This window comes from Epinephelus moara, chromosome 10 (assembly GCF_006386435.1).
Source record: "Epinephelus moara isolate mb chromosome 10, YSFRI_EMoa_1.0, whole genome shotgun sequence".
Taxonomy (NCBI): Eukaryota; Metazoa; Chordata; class Actinopteri; order Perciformes; family Serranidae; genus Epinephelus; species Epinephelus moara.
In genome coordinates this window covers 34,910,441-34,924,134 of record NC_065515.1, presented here as the reverse complement: position 1 = coordinate 34,924,134, position 13,694 = coordinate 34,910,441, and the positions used below count along the sequence as shown (strand labels likewise).

At 40.8% G+C, this 13,694-nt stretch overlaps 2 protein-coding genes across 3 annotated transcripts in view; one reads left to right on the top strand and one right to left on the bottom strand.

Moving 5' to 3' along the window:
• Nucleotides 1–9,361, bottom strand: part of mcf2l2 (MCF.2 cell line derived transforming sequence-like 2) — a 240,879-nt gene extending 231,518 nt beyond the window's left edge. Inside the window, exon 1 of the mRNA XM_050055717.1 lies at nt 8,343–9,361. Coding sequence (XP_049911674.1) covers nt 8,343–8,421 — 79 coding nt within the window. The 5' untranslated portion in view covers nt 8,422–9,361. The remainder of the gene's footprint in view (nt 1–8,342) is intronic.
• Nucleotides 9,362–10,567: 1,206 nt separating this feature from the next.
• rfc4 (replication factor C (activator 1) 4) overlaps nt 10,568–13,694 on the top strand; it is a 23,761-nt gene continuing 20,634 nt past the window's right edge. For both annotated transcript variants that reach the window (XM_050055725.1, XM_050055723.1), the window contains exon 1: nt 10,568–10,765. The gene's annotated coding sequence lies outside the window, so the exon portion shown is untranslated. The remainder of the gene's footprint in view (nt 10,766–13,694) is intronic.

Below are 13,694 nucleotides of genomic sequence, written 5' to 3'. Positions count from 1 at the left end.
CAAAAACCACTTGGTTAGGGTCAGGAAAAGATCATAGCGTGGGTTAAAATGAAAAAGAAAGTGACAAACACATAAGCCGTGAGCCTGCTCTGCCTCAAGCCGGTCGCGGCGCACCATACGCCCGCCGCGAGCCGTTCAGCACCGCGGACAGTCGGACTAATGGGATGTCGAACCAATGGGCTGTCGAACCAATGACATGGACCCGGTCTGACGCTCCGGCTGTATCTAGGCTAACAGCTAACATGCTAACTATTATCTGTATGTCACTAGTCACTTGAACCAACTTTAGGACGATAGGAGACAGGTTGAAACAAACCAAAATTTCACTTTAAGTTATCAGAGAAAAAAGGTGAGCACACATGAGCATGTTGTGAGCAAACTATCCACCTCTGATATGCAAAACAGCGTTGAAGAAAAACTAATTTGCAACATGACACTGCTTTATTCATTGTTTTTACCAGTTTAAATCAGCTGGTCTGTTTGTTTTGGAGAGGGAGAGACCTCTGGATCATTCGGCTCATGATAGAAACCTCCTGAGCAATGAACACTGAAGGAATTCTAGCCCAGAGAACTTTCAGCTGGTTGCAATCTGCGATCCTGACCACTAGACGCCACTAAATCTCCTTAATTCTTACACACTATTCCTTAAAGTAACACTGTTCTATGCTTATATATCCTTGAACAAAGCACAATATCTCAAACTGGTCTTGGCAGGTGTATGAATTTATCATGACAGAACAGATTGTGGCCTATAAAGGAAGTTATGAGAGACAGAAATTGTACCAGTATCAATCAGCAGTCCTTCTTAGTGTACTACAAGTATGTTACAAACTCTACCTTGTGCAAGTCTCCAAGAATCCAGCCTTATGTGTAAAATTATCCATATTTATAGTTTCAGTGTCTAAGGACGGGAATTTCCCTGCACACTCAAAGAGATATTGTCCTCCTTTCTACACTCTCAGTTATCCAGAGCAACAAAACACAGCAACATTCAGCATCATTCCTCCCTACAGCCCGACCTTTTTCAGTGGACACTCTGAAGGTCACTCATGAGGTCCTTGTAACACATCCTCCTTTGATAAACCACCAGTTTAGGAAGGGCTGACAGAGCGAGCAGGGCTGGAGGGGGCAAGGGCTTTGGTTCAAGGGAACTTTAAATTGAACAAGAATATGATTGTCTGTCTGAGCTATAAGCTCTTATCTGCAGGCCTCGGCACTAATCATCCTGACAGCATGCTTCAGTGAGATGGGAGTAGCCATTTTATATCGGGCATCCATGTACAGTCATGAATTATGCATGAGGGAACAAGGGTAAATGACACATCCTGGTGCTGCTGTGATGTCATCGACCACCAATAGGGGACTTAGCTGTGAGTCATGCTGCTACGTGGTTTATCAGCAATGACAAAAAGGCATTTTGTATAGGTGTGGATGAGCATAGGTGGTGGATTACAGTATTATGACATCATCATCACAATAATAGATTTCCTGTAATACACATATATCACAGAAACACTATGTTCTATCGAGATTTTACAGCAACGCTGGAAATTCTTTTTAAAAATACTTTAAGCTAAGTATAAGTCACCAGAAACCTTGCTGAGCACCACTGATTAGTGCCATCCCAATACACACAGTGTATTTATATTTTCTGTAAATGTTATGTCCACGTGATGTCTGCCATCATATAGGAAAATATATGCATTTAAACTGTTTACCACATGTGCAACACTACTGCATGTGAAATACACTGTAGGCAAATGGGATGTTCAGACATTTAGCTTGTGATAAATTCACATGATGTAGGCACATGTGATTTTTCACAAAATATAAATAGAAATGTAAGACATCATATGTTAAGATGAAGATCACATGTATCATGCATGAACCCCATTTTCACAAGTGATTAAGTCATAAAGATGTGGTTTTTAGACATTAAACATGTGAATACTCACATTTCACATATCAAAATGTAAATTTTACAAGTCCTTTTAGCCTCAGGGCTGCTTCTGTTTTATGTATATATATATATATATATATATACATATATATACACACACATATATATCAGAGTCACATTGTTGACATAAATGAATACGTCATACCTAGACCACTGATAAAAACATAGACCCAAGTTTGTTAAGTTGTCATATTGGATTGTGTAATTTTTTAATGAAAAATGTCATGTCTGTCTGTTAAGTACAGAGCTGGGGTCAGGATGTTGTTAGCCCAACTTTGCATAAAGACTGGAAGCAGGAGGAAACCACAAACCAGGCTCTGTCAAAGAAGAATAAAATAAAAACTTATAAAACTAGAATTACCGCCCCGCGGTTGTATGCCTCCGTGCACCAGTTTTGTTCCTCATACAGTTTACATCCATGTCTGTGAAAACATTGATGCTTCACACATATCTTCTCCCCTGACAGCACAGAAGATCTATACAATCAGCACAGTTTCAAGGTGGACACCTAAGATTAGTGTCACCAATTCAGTATCTGACCAAATATTTCCCCCTCTGTTTCTGAGGTATATGATGTTGAATAATGGCCAGAAAAGTATAGTATTTGCAGAACATTGTGATGTCACAGTGAAGTTGACCTTTGACCTTTTGGATATAAAATGTAAGTACTTCATCAATTCATCCTATTAGACATTTGTGTGACATTTTGTCATAAATAGCATAAGAATTGAGTTATGGCTAAAAATATATTGTGAGATCATACCTTTGACCTTCCACCACCAAATTCTAATTACTTAATTCTGTCCAGTCCAAGTAGATGTTTGTGTCAAATTTCAAAAAATTCTCGCAAGGTTCTGCAAATATCATGTTCACAAGAATGAGACAGATGCAAGGTCACACTGACCTTGGCCTTTTAACACCAATATAGAGTCAGTTCATTGTTGAGTCCAAGTGAACCTTATGGCCAAAACACACCGGCGGCGTCATATGACAGCGGCATCATTGACGCGAGTCAAGTGCCGCCTCCAACACACACAAAAAGCGTCGCGCTGCGGGGTGTCAACCAGATTTCTATTGCACACTCCAGTCCGCTAGGCTGGGAAGTACAAAATAGCGCTTTTTCAAGGGCGGCGACGCTGGAAAAATAGGACAATAGCGTAAAGTGCCACGGCGCGGCACGTTGACGCGCGTCAAGCCGCCGCCAGTGTGGGTTTGTAAATAGAAAATAATGGGGGTGACTGTTTTGACGCGCGTCGTACGCCGCCGGTGTGTTTTGGCCTCTAGTGCCAAATTTGAAAAAATTCCCCCAAGGTGTTCTTGAGATATTACATTCACAAGAATAAGACCGACAAGGTCACAGTGACCATGCTCTTTGACCTACAACCACCAGAAAATTCATCAAACCTGTTTATTGCTGAGTCAAAGGGGATTGAGATAACACGTTCATGAGAATGAGACGTTCAGATGGAAAACCCAAAACCTATGGCAATTGCCACCTCAGAGGCATAATAAAAACACAGAGTCAACCAGTTCCTCTAAAGATCACTTAAGATTAACAAACAGAAATGTAAAACAATTTAGAACTCTAGGGGGAAGTATTTTTCTTCACAGTCTTTATACTACGCTAAACTAGCCACATCCTGGGCTAATGCATAGACATGAGATTGATATCCAACCAGTCATCTTGTTATCAACTACCCAAAATTTAATTTCAATAAGCTCCATGGCTGCTCAGCACTATCACAGAGTTAATATCCATCAGTTAATAAAACCTCTCTTCAGAACTGCACCTATCAGCCCATGCCTGTTCAGTCTCATATTTGTTCTTTTTTACACTGGGTCCAACACAGACTTCCGGTTCCCTCATCTTAAAGTCAGTGGGTTTTTTGAATGGTTTTTTGGTTAGATGCCTGAAATAAGGTCTGTGGTTAACACAAGTTCAAAAGAGTTTTACATTTTGTTCTACAACATAAAATATATCAGTAAATGGCCCACCCATTAATTCTGAATCTTTGTGTGTCTTAAATAAGACCGTTGCTAACAAGTGGTTAAATGAGACCACAGAACTTTATCACCATAAACATGGCTTTACAGCCTCGATGTGGTACGGATGTTAAGTCATGCGACCGTAGTGTAGTTCATTTATAGCCCAACATTAGCTTTTTACCTCTGGCAATTGCATTTAGGCTCCAAAATCATAAAAGTGATGTTGATTTGTGATGAGGATCTTGCTGGACAAAATGTGTAAGTATCATAAACATTTGTTTGCCACAGAACTTATTTTCTGCAATAATTCAAAATCCAGTGGAAAAATCCCATGGGCTTTTTGACAGGAGAACGAGGGCGACACTAACTTCTACATCGACCAACAGAAAAACATCATCCCTGGAGTACTCTATCATCATCAGACCAATAGTAATTGGGTTCCGAGATTGTGCAGCTGCTAATTCAGTGCTATATTTAGCGGGTCCATGTCATTGGTCCGACAGCCCATTGGTCCGACATCCCATTTAGTCTGACGGTCCGCGGTGCTGAACAGCTCCCCGCGGGCGTATTTATGCCTTGATGGTGCACTGCGACTGGCTCTGGGTCAGCTGGGAAAGGCTTGAGGTGAAGCACGCTCACAGCTTATGTGTTTGCCACTTTCTTTTTCATTTTAACCCACGCCATGATCTTTTCCTGACCCTAACCAAGTGGTTTTTGTGCCTAAACCTAACCAGACCTTAACCACAGGGCATCATGATGATTTCGGAACGGACTTCGGAACAATGGGTTTAATATGGTCGGAACAATGGGATGTCGGACCAATGGGCTGTTGGACCAATGGGCAGTTCCCTATTTAGCAGTAGGCCATGAAGCTATTAGAATACCTTACAGTCGAACTGCTCCTTCAAATTGCTAAATGGATAAACATAATTTGGTGATATAAAGTTTATGTTACCTATTGTAGCTAGCTAGATAGACAATTTTTTTTAATGAAGCTATTGGAAAAGCCAGTAAAGTATGATAATTCTACATATTCTAGCAATTTACTTGTGCACAAAACTAGCAAGTCATAAAGTCTCAAACTACACTTTAAAGAGCTTACTGAACAAAAATGTTTGAGCTTGATGCACAGTCTACTTGCACTGCTAACGTAAAGAATACTACACGTGCACTCATATGGTTAGAACATATTAACACTGGAATGTGGTATCAGTATTTAGTTTACTTTGCATTCTTAAACTATATTTCATTTTACAGTAGATAACTGTCACAGTGTTTTATTGTATCTTGCATCTTTCCTACGTCCTCAAGTGCTTTATTTATTTTGTTTCATGTGCCTTGGCTACCTTACCTCCACAATTTCTCATCTGGAATAAACAAATTCAGTACAACAGTTTGGAAAATACACATATCTGAGAATGAGATGAGAATATCAATCTTAATCTTTGTGCACTTACAGAAGTATAAAAACAACAACTGAGTTATGGTACAGGCTGGAACTAATCTCTTGACAAATTAGCCAGCCAAATAACTAGTTAGTCTGTTAAATCAGGAAGCCACAGCTGACCAAAACTGATAAGTTAAATGCAGCAGTTCTTGCAGCAGATTATGCACTGTGACAGTCATACGACGTAGAGAGACCTTCTCATGATCAATCTTGAGTGATTTCATACACTTTGAGGAGACCTAAGGTCAACTTGAATAAAATATGTCCCATCATTTGAGCCATTGGCTCCTTGCCACTAAATCTCCCTAATTCTTACACACTATTCCTTAAAGTAACACTGTGCTCCTCCCATCATTAGTGTCATGTGGAACAGACAGAGGGTCTGTTCCACATGACACTAATGATGGGCCAACATGACAATCAGACGACAGGCCTTCAGATGGACTAAACGAGGAAATCAGAGAGAAGTGGATGAACTATCATCGCTTGAAAATCATAAAGGGGAGGAAGAGATCCCTTGTACTTCAATTCACGTTCTGAAAGGATGTAAGTGTATGGTCAGCAACAAAGTTAGGAAAAGGCATGCATTTACAGTATATGGTCATCGTACGTATTAAAAGTACTGCTTGAGGCTGTGGTCCTGCAAACAGCAATGTGGTTCAACTTGGGATGAGTGAGCTCCCTGCTGGTGAGTGAACAATACTGTCTTGTTGGGGAGGAAAGAAAAATAGAAACAGATGAAAAGAAAGAGACAGCTCATAATGTTCTCTGGTTCTGCAACAATGATAATGTGCAAGATGAGGTATCTTTGAGTGCAAAAGCCCTAGTAAATTCCTGGTTATTAATCCTAACCTGGTTTTGATCATATTCAGAAAATGATGTTTAAGTTTTTTTTGTTTCTGTCTTTATCCAGGTTTCTGATCAGGCTGTTAGGCTTAATTAGGCTGCTTTGACAGTGGAAAAGCTGTGCAGAATAAAGTGCTTAGTGCACAATTCAAAGGGCACTGAAAGTTCAGCCAAATGCAGAAATAAAAAGTTTACCTTCTAAGTTAACCAACTAAAAATGTCCACAAAACGTAATGGAACTGTGCCGTGGCACCAGTAGCACTCTACTTTATACATACAAGTACCACCTACAACGTCCTAGCTTTCCATATGCGCACAAAGTCTACTCAGCAAGCAGGTGAGTATGAAAAAGAGACACAGATTCATGTTTTTTTACACTAAAACTGATTAGCCTATGAAACACATTTGAAATACCAACCAGTTCTGGTTTACACAATCATCATTGCAGCTGTCAGTCTTAGCTCATATTTGCAGAAGAATCATGCAGAGGAAAAAAATACACCACACACAGCCAGAAGCAAGATAAACTAGGAAACCAGTAACACACACGTGTGTATACAGTGGTGAAATAGTGAAATGCAGTGTGGCATACTTTGTACAACTGTACAGTGAACTGGGTGATGAGATTTTTTTTCTCAACTATCTGAATATACATACATATACATACATATATGTGTGTGTGTGTGTGTGTGTGTGTGTGTGTGCGTGCGTGCGTGCGTGCGTGCGTGCGTGCGTGCGTGCGTGCGTGTGTGTGTGAAGTTTTTTTGTGTACTCCAATCTAGGAGTTTTACCATGTGCATTGCAGTTTATGTCAGCTGTGCTCAGTGTATAAATGTACGTAACTGAATAGACATTGGGAATATGAAAACAGCAGACAAGGTGTTGCAAATATACAAATCCACAACAAGAAAAAAATTATTGTTTAATTACCACCTTGTCACCAATGCTGCACATATTGGTAAATCAATTCAGGGCCCCTTGCTCGGCACAAGCTAGCTCAGTTTCCATAGTAACACTGCACAGGCCCTCCTCCACCCCCCCTCTACACTCCTCTCCCACAGCAATGCGATGCAGGAAGTGCAGTGATGGAGGATGCTGTACAATAGTCTCCAGCGTGGCACATTAACCTACTTCCCAACCAGTCGAGGAAACGACCCGGATGCACAATGGGAGAGGTAGAGGAGGAAAAGGACAGAAGAAGGAGAGGACAGGGAAGTGAGGGGAGGGAAGGGAGATGACAGGGAGGCAAAATGAAAGCACAGAAGCGATGGATGGGGGGAATGGTGGAGATGCAGAGGGGATGGAAAATGAGCAAGGGAGAGAAGTGACTAGGAAAAAATAAAGAAAGAGGGATGGAGAGATGAAAGGAGAAACTGAAAGGAAGAGAAAGGTAGAGGAAAGGGGGCATATAAGACTTAAGTGACTAATAGTAATATAAGATGGTAAATCTATTAAACTTTGATCTTGTAGATCTTGTAAATTAAAAAAAAAATAGCACCAACAAGAGTGCTAGTTATTCACCACCCCGCCAATAAGTACTGTAGGCCCTATCACACTAAATGTGCTGGCTGTTTGCTGTAGTTGTACTCTTGTAAATCATTCCAAGTAAATGACAGAAAATCAGATCCTGGTCTCAGCAAATATTCACTTGCCCTAATCAAACATCTAATCAAGCCAACCTCATTACGTTAATGTGTGCTGCAAAATAGAGAATCACCTGATTGACTAAACACAGTGAAATGGTACTTTGAATATGTTCAAAACCACAGAAAAACCAACATCAATAAGTCCTCTGTTGTATCCTGGTGACACACTTTCTCCTCTGCCCATGTGTGCTCTACACTCAGTGGTCCTGATGAGAGGATGGAGATTCCCTGCATCGCTTTCATCTGCTCTGCTTCTCTTCACACGTTTAACCAATTTAAGGATTTACAGAAAAAGCTACAAGCTCATAATACATCCTCCACCATACACTAACCCTAACAACAGGGGGATACTCCATGAGAGGCTTTCATGTTCATTTTCCCTAAGTAGTGACAAAAGCTCTTTTTATTCTAATCGTGTGAAATATGAATAGGATGATGAGGAAATTTAACGACTTACCAACATGAGTGATGACACACTGCACCCTCTGTAGCAGCTCCTGGACCGACATCTCGTCTTCTCTCAGCCAGCACAGCATCTCAGGGTGTGGGTTGCATCCACTCTCCTCCCCTTCTCTCTCTCGCTGCTCTATCTCTCTCTCTCCGCTGCCACGCCTCCTCTCGTCACCCTTCCTTCCCAGACAATCTCCCTTCCTTTTGCTCCAAAATCCAATTTTCTCCTGTGAGGTTTCTTCCTCCTATCTTCTCTCTTCTGCTTCCTGCTCCTAGATCTTTCCTTCTTTGAATTTTCTTATGTCGAGCCTCTCCTCTTCTCCATCACACATCCTCCAAATCCAAACAATCACAGAGCCAGAGTGTGACAATGATGATGCCACTCCCAGCCAGTCAGCAAACTAGTAAGCCTGCGTATGAAATAATCAGCTATGCAGCAGGCACAGGTGAAATAACTAAGGCAGCCAGTCAGGGAATTAAATAGCAAGTAGCTCAGTCAGCCAGTCAGTCAATAACATCAGCAGTTAGCCTGTGTTTAATGAACCAAATAGCAATTTGTCAGCCAGACAATAAACACCACAGCCAGTCAGTCATTCAGTGAACAAAAGAGAAGACTGGTTTCTCAGCCAGCAAACTAAGCAGTCAGCAAAAAACAGCCAGAAAAACATTAAAGAGAAGTACCAGTTTGTCAGTAAATTCATAAGTTAGTGAACAAAACTGACACTCAGTTAAAAGCTAATTAGTCAACAACAAGACATCAGCCACCCATGTTGTCTTCATGATGCTGGCTAACATATCCAAAAAGTAAGAAGACACCTCCAGATCAAAACACAATAATCCTCTCAGGGGGAAAAAAGGAAAATGTCACTCCAAAAAATGTTTACAACATGCCAAACCTAGAAAAATTAAAGGATGCTCCTCGGGAAGTGGCGAAAACCTTGAGTCCACTCCACTTACAGGGATACTGCTCAGGTTCTGGGTGGGAAAGCACTGCTGCTGCTGCTGCTGCTGCTGCTGCTGCTTTGATGATGTTCTGTTTGCTCTAATAAAGAAGCTGAGTCACAAAGAGGGAAAACGTATCAGACAGCTGCTATACCTGCCTGCAGGGCGGAGGGAGAGACACATAGGCGGGGGGAGGGTGGAGAGATAGGGTAGGGGTTAATAGGTCCAGGAGAGAAATCCTGGTGCCTGGAAGTACATGGATTGGAGCTAATGGAACATTGAATGATCATTTAACTGAAGTATTTGTCAATTTTATTAGATTTAAGGTTGGGGAAATAACACAGAAAAATGTTTTGTGTCTCCTGAAAGACATTATCCTGACTAACATTTCACCATCATTAGCTCACAGGGGCTCAAACAAAACAAATCAGTAGCCTCCATCCATCATTCATCATTCATGTTTTGGCTGCCTGGATTCACTCAGTGCTGCCAGAGGCCACTGTGCTGATCCTGCTCCACATTTTGATTTAAGCCAACAATGCCAGGCAGGAGCATTAGCATCTCTTCATGAGTCTCTGTCTACTGGGACTGTTGAGATTGCCTGGGAGACGACCATTAGCCAGAGACATCTGCACTCATCCTCACCCTGCTCACTTATCTTTACTCTGCCAGCCAATTACACACCCTCTTGGAGGCTGTCAAACAACACAAACATGCAGCATCAATGGCACAGCAGGAGGCAGACAAAGCAGAGCATAATCCTGGGCAATGTGTGCTGTATGCTGATTCATCAATTAATTGTGCTCATATGTGTAACATTGCTGACTAAAGTAAAGTGAATTTGGTCTTTTGCAAATTCCTAATTCACAAATATCTGGCAAAAATACTGATATTTAATTTTTTTATAGATATCATAAAATGCAACTGTTTGATATATATAACCACAGACCAAACGGGATGAGGGGGTAAAAACTATGGAAAGAGGAGGGGAGAGGAGAGGCGGAAACATGAGAAGATAAAAGGGGTGGGAGGAGACGTGAGTGGAGAAAGGGGGGGAGGGACCAACTCAGCATCCGCTGGATCTGATTGGAAGTCACGACATGTCGTTGACGGAAGTTACTTGTCTCTGCCAGAGCGCGAAGCGAGTTATTGACCCGCCCTATTCTCCCTGTGATTGGCTAATAGTCGTTACCTTCGTTGGTAGGATTGGCTTGGTTTAGGCACGGGAAGTGAAATTAGTTAGGGATAGGGTAAGAATATCAAGCTAAGCCAATCAGAGGCAGAGTAGGGCAGGTTTTCGCCATCCTGAGGAAAGAGAATTGCGAGCGGGAAGGTGCTGCTGCTGTTACACATGTCAACAACTGAACTCCGTAGAAAGCTGAGACAACCACTTATCAAAATATACATCGTAGTCAGGCCTTGGTACACAGAAACTACGATTGTGAGTTCTCAAGTCAGAGTTAGTCTGAACAGCGGTTGATATATACGGTGAGTGCGATGTGTCTATCTGCAGAATCAACAGCTAACTGTGCTAATACTGTTAGCTAACAGTGTGCTAATACTGTTAGCTAATAACGTTAGTAAACTAACGTAGCAAGCTAGTTCTGGTTTGTGGTCGTTACTATTGTGGGTAGAGATCGTTATAATTTATTCCATTGCAACACGTTAAGATACGGCTGGCTTTACGGTAACATTTTAACTTTCATTATCTGTATGGAGGGATAGCATTGCCATACGATTCGTTCAGAAACTATTCATTTTTCTTCTTCTAGCAACTGACATGGCTGAACACTTATGAGTGTTAAGCCACTTCTGTATCACTTCTGTATTGGCCACTAAAATTACTATCTTAATAACAACTAGAATAATTGTAGCATATATTGTAAAATTAAGGTTGTTACAATAGGGCTCCATAAAATTGACGCCATAATGTTGAGTTTTGACCCTAATAATAATAATAATCGTAACTTTATTTGTATACTACTTATCCGAACAATGTTACAAAGTGCATTCAAATAAGACAACAATGAAAGTACAATATTTTTTTAAAAAAAAGATGAAGAGCCAAGAAAAATAGTGTGTAAAGTGGCAAAAAGGAAATAAAACAAAAGTTGCGAATTACAAAAGTACATATCAGGCATTAAAAGGGAAGGCTTTCCTATAAAAATATGTTTTAAGCAATGATTTAAAAATGGGTAATGTGCTAGCAAGCCTAATCTTTTCAGGCAGAGAATTCCAGAGCCTTGATAGTATATGCCCTGGCACCTTTAATTACCAGCTCTGACCTAGGGATGAGTAGCAAGGGTACGCTTGAGGATCTCCGGTCCCAACTTGGAGTACAGGGGCCGTATTTATCAAGCGTCTTAGAGTGCCATTTTAGTCTTAAGTGCTGAGAATTTGTGAAATTTAGTCCTACTATCAACCTTCTCAAGTCTAAGAATCACTCCTACTCCCCCAGATATTTAAGAGACCTCCAGAGGTGTGCTAAGTGGTTAGGAGTTGCCAGTAGAGGATGGCACTGAGGCGAGAGAGACGTGCACGAACGTTCCGGGAGCGGAAGGATGTCCTGGCTTTGTTTGATGACGAGCAGCTGATCAAACGGTATCGTTTTGACAAAGCGGGTATTATTATTGTCACAGATTTAATATGGGACGTCATCTCATCAGTAACATCACGCAGCAGAGCTTTCACGGCAGAATTAAAGGTCATCACAATGCTTCGATATCTTGCCACTGGAAAAATGCATCAGTGTAACGCTGATTATTTGGGGCCATCACAACCGTCAATTAGCAGAATTGTTATGGAAACAATAATTGTCCTTACTGCTCCTCACCTCGTCATGCATTTCATTGACTTCCCAACTACACCGATGAGGGAGGAGATGGAAATGCGAGCGTCCCTAGCAACATCCATCCATCTGATAGTATCTCTTCTTCTCTCCAGTTTGGTTTTCTTTTTGATTCCATGTTGGTTTCAGCTTGGTGAACTGTGGCTGCAGTATATAGAGCCACTCAATTAACCGCACACAAGTTAGTTGCCTAATTAATGAATTGGAAAGATAAGGAAACATTTGTTTTTGATTCATTGCCAATGCATATTATATGTTTTGTATTACTTGTAGATTATTGTCAAAATGTACACTCCCATTGTCCATTTAACTATTCACTGAGATATTTCTAAGATATTTATATATTCTTAGATAAGGGATTCCCTTCAGTGATTGGTCATTTCTATGGACTTGGAAGTGACGTCACCTAAAATTCCGTTTATGGCACATAGTACTGTCGTGATTCAGCTCTGAGACCGACACTTAAGATTCAGTCCTACACTTCACTAAAAGTATGAGTAGGATGCTTGATAACTAACTTTTAAGTGCGGCTTTCAGCGAAGAATTTTTTTAGTCATAAGTCGACTCTTAGCAGTGCTCTTAGGAGTAATTCTAAGAAGCTTGATAAATACGGGCCCAGGTAGTGAGAAGCTCCACTATATAACTAGGGGCTAAACCATGTTGAGCCTTAAAAGTTATTAATAGGATCTTAAAATCATTCTGAATTTAACTGGTGGAGGTGAGAATGTGGGAGATATGTGACTTACGATCTATCCCTGTTGCAGTGCATCACAGTAGTTGAGGCACGAGAATACAGAAGCATGAATAAGCCTTTATAGGTCAGGAAAAGACACAACTGGTTTGATTTTGATAATATTTCTTAGGTGTAAGTGTCAGGATTTAATAAAATTATTGACGTGGTTCAAAGTTAAATTGAGGATCAAAAGTGATGCATAAATTTCTTGCTGTAGATTGTATATTAGTTGCCAGAGGACCAGTGAATGGTTGTAATTTGCTTGCTTGGTGATCAGGGCCAAAGATTATTACTTCTGTCTTCTCTGAGTTTAGCTGCAGAAAATAACAAGTCACCAAATCGTTACCTTGGGAGAGCATTTTCAGTGCTATGTTGTTATGAAACCCAGATTGGAATTTATCTGAGATGTTATTATTGTTTAACACAAGTAAGAGTTGAGTTAGCACCACCTTCTTGTGCTGTCAAACAACATACAAGTTGAGATCTCATTGTTTGCCTGATGGTATTACAGGGTACCCGCGGATCCTTGAAAAGTCTTAAAAAGTCTTGAAAAGTCTGTATCTAAAAGTAAGGCCTGAAAATGTCTTAAATTCATTAGAAATGTCTCAGATTGGTCTTAAATTCATTACTCAAAGGTCTTAAAATTGTTGCGGAAGGAATATTTTATAATACTTAATACTTTATTTCTTTTCTTTTTTTTATTCTCGCGGCACTTTTCTGTGAGTATCCATGCGCCGTCCAATAACGGCGCGCGCTGGTGGTAGCACATACACAATGAATGGGTTCGTCGGCGGAGGTCTGCGCTTTGCGCGCTCTGTGTGAAAAGGGCTTAACGG